This window comes from Panthera onca, chromosome D2 (genome assembly GCF_046562875.1).
Source record: "Panthera onca isolate mPanOnc1 chromosome D2, mPanOnc1 haplotype 2, whole genome shotgun sequence".
Lineage (NCBI taxonomy): Eukaryota > Metazoa > Chordata > Mammalia > Carnivora > Felidae > Panthera > Panthera onca.
Genome location: NC_138349.1, coordinates 11,273,514 through 11,281,585, shown reverse-complemented (window position 1 = coordinate 11,281,585; position 8,072 = coordinate 11,273,514). Strand labels below are relative to the sequence as shown.

At 54.3% G+C, this 8,072-nt stretch overlaps 1 protein-coding gene across 2 annotated transcripts in view; it reads left to right on the top strand.

The window, feature by feature from the left end:
• Window positions 1–3,006: 3,006 nt before the first annotated feature.
• PLPP4 (phospholipid phosphatase 4) overlaps window positions 3,007–8,072 on the top strand; it is a 125,919-nt gene continuing 120,853 nt past the window's right edge. For both annotated transcript variants that reach the window (XM_078434887.2, XM_078434888.2), the window contains exon 1: window positions 3,007–3,173. In XM_078434887.2, coding sequence (XP_078291013.1) covers window positions 3,118–3,173 — 56 coding nt within the window. In that variant the 5' untranslated portion in view covers window positions 3,007–3,117. The remainder of the gene's footprint in view (window positions 3,174–8,072) is intronic.

Genomic DNA, 8,072 nt, shown 5'->3' with positions numbered 1-8,072 from the left:
TTCCCTGGCCACAGTGATGGATTCATGTCCGGCAGTGCCACTGACATTCAATGACACTTTGGCTGGGAGCTCTGGGATCAAGATCAAGGTCGTTCCCGCCAGATTTGACTCTGAGAGCCTGCAAAGCTGGGAGTCTTGCAGCCAACTTGCAACTACCAGGAACCTGAGACTGAAGCCAATACAGTGCAGACAGAACAGAGAGAAGGGAAGAACCAAGAGAATGGATTCAGGCAATCAGACAGGAAGTTGAACTGGGCAGCTCTTTAGATGTGTTTCAGAGTCACTTCTTAATGACTACAGCAATGAGATCACATGCCCTTTCAAACTCCCTCCCAAGGCATCTCTAATACAAGCAAAAATGATAAACACATTGTGGCACAAAGATTCTAATTCTGTAATCTTGGTAACAGACTCTGGTGGGCAGGGATATTAGAACTAGGTCTCTGCCACGAACCTACGCTTGGTTTTGCTCTTCCAGGAAGGTGGACCGACTGTGCCCTCCAAACCTCTTCCAACCTTCTGCACCTACCCTCTTACCTTCACCCAGAATTTCCTCCCTTTGTGTTTTCCTACTCTGCCTTACAAGAACCAACTGTCCTCTACAAGGCTAGTCCCTGGCCATCCCAGACCAAAGGAATGACTCAAACTTCTGACCTCTGACTGATCCAGTTTTCTGAAGCACTACTTTGGACTTACTAAGACTGCTTTGCATGGCTTCTTGATGTTTCTTGACGACTCTTTGGCTCCCCATCCTCCTCATAATTATCCAGGTTATGAATCCTAACACCTAGCACACGGCTTTGCACAGGCTGCACTCAGTTGATGCTTATAACAAGGGATATTTTATTTTTTTATTTTATTTAAAAAAAATTTTTTTTAACGTTTATTTATTTTTGAGACAGAGAGAGACAGAGCATAAACGGGGGAGGGGCAGAGAGAGAGGGAGACACAGAATCGGAAGCAGGCTCCAGGCTCTGAGCCATCAGCCCAGAGCCCGACGCGGGGCTCGAACTCACAGACTGTGAGATTGTGACCTGAGCCGAAGTTGGACGCTTAACCGACTGAGCCACCCAGGCGCCCCAACAAGGGATATTTTAATAACATGGGCTCTTGTTAGTGTCCCCTCCTGGAATATGGCCACCTGCCAGTCTCAGATCTGGGTCATTAGAATTCATTGGGTTGACTATAGGATCTCCTATACCACTTGGCCAACCTGCGTGAATCCAGTTGTGTTCAAGGCCCAAGACACAGAGGAGACAGAACCATACCTCTTTCCCCCGAGTTCTTCCTTCTCCACCACACCCGACACCCCACATACCAACTGAGATACATAGTCCATTCATTAATTTGCCAAAAACTCATCAAGCACAGTGTGCCAGGCATTGGGTGTACAGAGATGGGCAAATCAGAGGAATTTGATTCCTCTGAGGGTTTTTTAAAAATTTATTTTTATTTATTTTGAGACAGAGAGAGAGAGAGAGAGAGAGACGGAGAGAGAGAGAGTGTCTCAGGCAGGCTCTGTGCTGGCATGGGGCTCGATCTCAAAACTGTGAGATCATGACCTGAGCCGAAATCAAGAGTCAGATGCTTGACCGTTGACTGAGTCACTCAGGCACCCCACTGCCTGTGGTTTTGATGTGAAGCCTCTTCCACACAGAGCTAGGATTGTTCTTCCTCTGTCTGCCTCTCTTTCCCTAGACCCTGAGATGTCTGGGCTTAGGTATCTCGGGTCTGTCATGTGTCCCCTTGGAGGCAGGGTCTGTTTGTCCTTTGCTGGTGCCAAAGCCCTCCTCCAAAGCTCTTCTCTCCACCTACTCCCCCTTTTGTCCAAAATTGAGATATGGTTCCTCATTCCCAGGGACTACCCTCTAATCCATTTCTCATACTCATAAAATCCTGGCTGGGTCTCTCCTAAAACCCATGAGATCTGGTCTCCCCAGGGACAAACTAATGGTTAGTGTGAGCTTTGTATCTTGAATGTCCATTTGGCTTAAGTTAATAAAGCTAAAGGAAATACTCGCAGTCCTGACAGGGGATGGGAAAAGCAAAGCCAAATCCCCTCTGGGCTCTGGCTTGAGGTCATGACCCCCCCCCAGGCCAGCAGCCAGTGGTGAAGGTCTGGCCTTTGTGAACCCTAAGGATGACACTCCTGGTCTTACTGCCCCAGGGGCTCATGGCTGACCCCAAGGGCCTGTCCTTTTCGCTTTTCACAGCGCTGCAGCCCCAAAGCTGCTGAGGGTGGGGTCGGAGGAAGCCCACCCCAGGGGCTGCCTGGCGCTGGTGGGTGGGTGAAGAGCCAGGCTCACCTTTGCCCTCAGTCCTTGTGCCAGGACTCTGGAGCCTGGCTGGCGGTTCCCGAGCGCGAAACGAAGCCTACTAGGGCTCTCGGGGTGGGTGGTGGGAAGGGGGCGGGGGCAACTTTATAGACAATAAAGGGAAGAATTTCAGGTTGGCAAGGGGTAGGGAGAGCAAAAAAGCGGGAGGGAGGGTGCGGGGCTCCGCAGGAGCAGAGGGTGCCGGGGCTGCCTGGGCCTGAGAATCCCCCGGCGCGTCTCCGCCACCTGCCCACGTGCGTGCGTGCGCCGGGAGCCCGAGGCCGGTCAGCGGGAGTCGGAGGCCGAGCCCGCAGCCGCAGAGCAGCCGCAGGCGGAAACCCAGCGAGCGCGCTGCCCCGGGAGCCGAGCGCAGGGGCCGCCCACTGGCGGGGGAGCCGGGGAGCGCGCAGGGGAGGCGGCGGCGGCCGCGGCGGCGGCCGCGGCGGCGGGGCTTCCCCGGGCTTCCCCTCCCCTCCCCGGGCCAGGGCGCGGAGGCGGCGCTCGGCGCCAGGGCGCGGGGAGTCCCCAGGGCGCCCCCAGCTCGGCGCGGGGCCGCGGGGCGGGGAGCGGCGGGCGCGGCGTCCGCGAGCCCCCGGGCCCCGCGGCGGGAGGTTCGGGCCGAGCCCTCCCCAGCGCCCGCCCGCCCCCGCCCGGCGCCCGCCTCCCGCCCCCGCCCGCGGCCTGGAGCGCGCCTCCCTCGCCGCCCCGGGTCTGGCGAGCCGGCGCCGGTCGAGCTGCGGGAGCCGCCGAGAGCACCAGCCGCCGCCGCCGCCGCCGCCCCGGGAGCTGCTCCGGCCGCACCATGCGGGAGCTGGCCATCGAGATCGGGGTCCGGGCCCTGCTCTTCGGAGTGTTCGTGTAAGTAGTGGTGCGCCGCGGGCGGGGGCGCGCGGACGCGGGGACCCACGGACCGAGCGTGTCTGCGCCCCAACTTTGTTTGCGCCACCGCGTCCCTTCGGGGCCTGGATTCGAGGTCTCCTCCCCGCCCAGTGCCCGGGATGTGTCCTACGGGACCGTCCTGGTCCCCTTCCAGGGACCCTGGGCGCGGAGGGACCCACGTACGCCGGACCGAGACTCGCTCCCGCCACCCCCATCGCGCCAGGGAGCGGGACCGGCCGCCGCTCGGGTCCCCTCGCCTGCGCTTGTCGCCGGCTGCGCACCAGCTGCCCGGGGACTCAGGTTGCACCCCTGGAAGCGGGAGCGCAACCTCGCTCGCGCACTCGGGAAGTTTCTCTTTCTGTGCGATCTTCTGAGCCCGACGTTTGCAGTCCTTCCTCCTGGCCCATCTCCCATCGCCGTGCGCAGGGCCAGGCTGGATCTCCTTCCGTGGCCCTGGCCCTAGCTTTGGCGACCGGGGTGCAGGTGAGCGTTTCCCCCAGGAGACGTTTGCGGTACTTCTCTGGCTGGAAAACTGTTGCTGCGGAGGCTGGGGAAGTCGGGGGCCGCAGCCCGAGGTACGGGATCCGTACGCCCCGAGCTCAGTGCGGAGCCCTTGTCCGCTTAGGGTGCGGGCGGGCGCTAATGGGGATAGCAGCGAAATGCCTCTGGTGGCTCCGAGCGGCTGGTACCTGGAAATAACGATCTTGGAAAGAGGAGGGGGCTCCGGGCGCAGGCTCTTTTAGAGACGTCTGGACCCCAGGGCGCCTCAGGGACCCGCTACCCGCCGGCCCCCGAGGCCCAAGCAGCAGAGAGCTGTCGCCGTCTCTGCCTTTCAGATCCGAGCCTTTCACACCAGCTCAGACCCACTCCACAGCCCCCTGTGATCTCTTGCCAGGCAGGCGACGGCACCTGCGCTTGACCCTACGTTAGCTGGTCAGGTTCTCTTTGCCCCTCCACCCATGCCTGTTTTCTGACACATTTGAAATATTAAAGTTGCATGAACTTTCTGGACTTGCCAGGTTCTTTTGAAAAGCCCATGCATGCAGCCATTCCAAACAGGAGGCCCCTCTCTGGATTTCTGCCCCAGTCTGGAGTCATTGATGGCAGGTGGGAGGCTGTGAGTTGACTTCTGTTTCGTGCAGCCCAGGGTATACACATGGAAAGAAAGACCCTTTCTTGCATGTTTTTCTTTACTAGGGATTAAATTCATCCAGAGTATTGATTCACACCATCATAAAGGGTGATGAGTTCCCCCAGATGCAGGCAAGCCCCCTCTCCCAGCTTCTGACTAAACACTGCTGTTATTCAGTGCGAAGAAGGAATTAGAAGAACTTCAGTTGGGTTTTGATGCATTTGGAAAAACAAAAAACACTTTTCCCTTCTCTTACTCCATCTTTCTACCTTTGGAACATATATTAAAACTAGAGATTGCTGTGTGATCAGATGGGGCCAGATCTGACTGGCAGATAGGCTAGTTCCATTATATTATTATATGATAGAAATGATAAAATAGTGTTCAGTGCACAGGATTTACCAGACGTTTGTTTGGTAAATGTGAGTGTGCGTAATGCTGAAATAAAGTGAGGTAGGCTGGTAGGCTGCCTGGTCTGATTGTTGCTGGAAATTGTCAGATAATGAAAGGGTCCAACGGTATGCAAATATTTATATTGTTTTCAGATTTCAAATAGCCCCAAAACATTTATGAGATGTTTACAGATATATGACGCTCTGTGCAGTGGCTTTGAAAATGTGATAATTACTGCTTTGTGTGCTTTTTTGCTTCCTCAAGGAACGTTATGTAAAAATCAGGCAGTTTTGTATTCTTTTCTCCAAAGTTCCCCTTTGTATTAATTAATGGGGGATCTGCCATTACCCAAAGGGAAACATTTGGGCACTGATGGTGTTTTGGGGTGATTCCCTGATTTTCTATCAGTTGGAACCAGTACAGTGGATCCAACTTGTGGCTCTTTTACCTGCAAAGACCAGCTTTGGTATCGGTGTGAGACTGCCTGGGTGGGAATCTTGGATGTTCAGATGCTGTTATCATCAGGCAGAGATAACGACTTCCGGAAGGACAGGCTAGGCGCACATAGATACAGATGACCCTTTGTTTTCGTAGATAAGCTTCTGGTGGGATAACAGAGGCTGGATTTTGGGGGAAGGTTTGTTCTTCCTTTCTCCAGCGCTGGTCTGATGGCAAGATTTCAGTGGTTTGTACCCACCTGTGCTCATGAAGGTGGTGGTCTCCGTAGCAGAGTGGGTTGAGAAAATCCTTCTGGGCAAGCTGCATCCACTTTCTCTGCAGCTGGGTCCAGTGTAGCTGATAAAAGTCATCATCTGCTTCTGCTCATTGTATGTACCCTATTTCTCAGGATAAGAGAACAATCTTTTTGGGGGGAGGGGAGACACCTTGCTTCTTTGCAAACTTGTGCCTCTGGGAGGACGTCACCTGTAGATGCACCTGTTCTGTGATTATTTTTTCTCTGAGTGAGAGCAAGACCCCACTGCCTGAGGCCCACATGCTCCTGTGGACTTGAAGTGAGTGCTAATGAAATGCAGTTTTGGACCTTGAGGTTGTAGGGTTATATGCTTTTCCTTTCTACTCAGGGAACCTCTTCTCTGTCTCTAGGCCAGGTTTAGTGCTGAGGTTTGGCGATTCAGGATCCCAAGAGCATGCCCTCCAGGAACCCCCCCATAGACCATCCAAGAGGTGTGCAATGTCCTTTGGGCAGCCCTGACCAAGAAGTTCAAACCACCGGGAAGAAAATTGGTAACGACTAACACAAATCAGGGCTGGCACAGCAAGCTTAACCGAACAGGGAATAAAACGGTTAGAGGAGCCCAGTGTTTAGGAAAAATCAAAGTACAATGTGTAGCTTTGAGGCTGCATTTAGTTCTCTGAAGCTTGCCCGGAGGCCCCTTTGCTCTTACTTATGGAGTGTGGGCAGAGCAGAGAGGAGGAGCTTCAGTGGGCTTCCTCCATTTTCCTGCCACCCAAGGCTCCGGCAGATCCTGTTAGCTTGCGTGTACCTGCAAAGCCAGCACCGGACCTCGGTGAGCAAACGCAGTGTGGGTACAAGGTGGTCAGTCAACAGCCTCGCAGCCAGTGTTACACTGTTGGTAGTATATTGCCTCCAGTTCTACTGCTGTCACCAGTACAGTAAGTGCCATTTATTGAAGGTTTATTACGTGCCAGGCAGTAATGAAGATGATCACACAGATTTAACCCTTACACACACACCACGAAGCGGGTATGTTGGCATGTGTTCACGCATGAAGAGGCCGAAGCAAAGACAGGTTAAGGAACCGCCCAAGTCACAGAGCGAATATGGGAAGCCCTGAGATCCAAATCTAGATGGTCCTTCTGCGTCATCTGGACTCTCAGTCACCTCGCTATACTGCTTCAGGAAAAATAACAGCCGGTGCGCGGCTGTCAAGGGTTGACTATGCATGAGACATTCAAACAAAGAAAGCAAGATTTAGACAGGGTAAGTAGCTGGCCTGAGGACACCCAGGTAGCAGGAGGTATAATCTGGATCTGAACAGGCAGCTGAACCCCACGTCCCACGGCCACCAGCCGCTGAGATAGAATGTGTCTGGCACCAGACTTTGGAAACTAGAGCAAAAGTGAGTGCATCCTAGAAGCGATCCCCTTACCGTGACCTATTGTCTCCAGAGAAGCAAATGAATGGCGTAGAATGATGTGTGGGAAGAGGCGTCACTCTGGTTCTCAGAGCAGACTCTTAGGATGACATTTCAAAGGGGATGGGGTGGTAGTTATGGGTCCCATGCCCTAAGAGACGGGATTAGGATATGTTACAGATTTTGCAGGGTCTCCCTTAGTCTCTGGAGCCCAGAGGGTGAGGTGTGGGGAGAGAAACTTGCAGGTCAGAACCTAATTGGTAGATTAAAGAATTGGAGGGTGTGCATACTCTCTCTTGCACCTTTTGGCCCTTGCCTCCAGGACATCAGTTCATCCGGAAAACCCTTTATTTATAGCGCTGCAGAAAGGGCTCTGGCAATAAGACAACAATCAGAAATACCGGTGGAGGGGGAAGGCGATCTACCTGTTTCACCTGTGAGCCCAGGTTCCCTGGGGTCCTCATTCTCTCCACTACCCGCTCTGAGTGGCCCCCTGTCTGGGATGTCCCTCTGGGAGCTGTGGGTTGCTCAGCGAGTGGATGACATTTGCCTCAATTCAGATCAATCCTGTGTCTTTCTTGGAGCACTTCCTGTGCAGGAGACCTGTGCTGGGTGCGGGGGGTGGGGGGGGTTGTTTGAAGAAGGAAGGCTGGGGGGGCCTCCTGGCAGCTCACAGGTTGGCCGAGCAAAAGCACACAGTGGACACTAGTGATTTTCCCCAGTGTAATCGCTTGCTTTGGAAGTTTTTCCTCCTAACGTTTTTATCATCCATCCAGGTGACAGATGCTTATTTGGCACCTTCTAGGGGCCAGCACTGTACGAGTGCTTTTCCTTCCCCTACGTTGGTGCACTCTGGTTGGTATCATTCCAAACAGACACAGGGAAACTTGGCACCTTTGCTGGTCCAGGTGATTTGCCTGAGGGCACTGGCTGTCAGGTAGGATTTTTGGAGTAGTGACGGAAACCCCGAAGAGTCCCGTCCGGGGCTCGAGGCCAAGGACAGTTGTGGTAGTTGGAGCAAAGCGCTCAGTTTACTGAGGAGGGGTTAATTAGCCCCGGGAGGGATGGGAAGATGGGGACAGGTGCCAGGGAAGGCTGCCCAGAACTGGCACCTCACCTGAGTCTTGAGTATCCAGAAGCAGGCCCGAGGACATTCCTGTGGACAGAGTGGCCTGGAGCAAAGGCCTAGAGGTCTGGAGGCACATTTTGGATGGGGATCAGGTCTCTGGGTGTGGC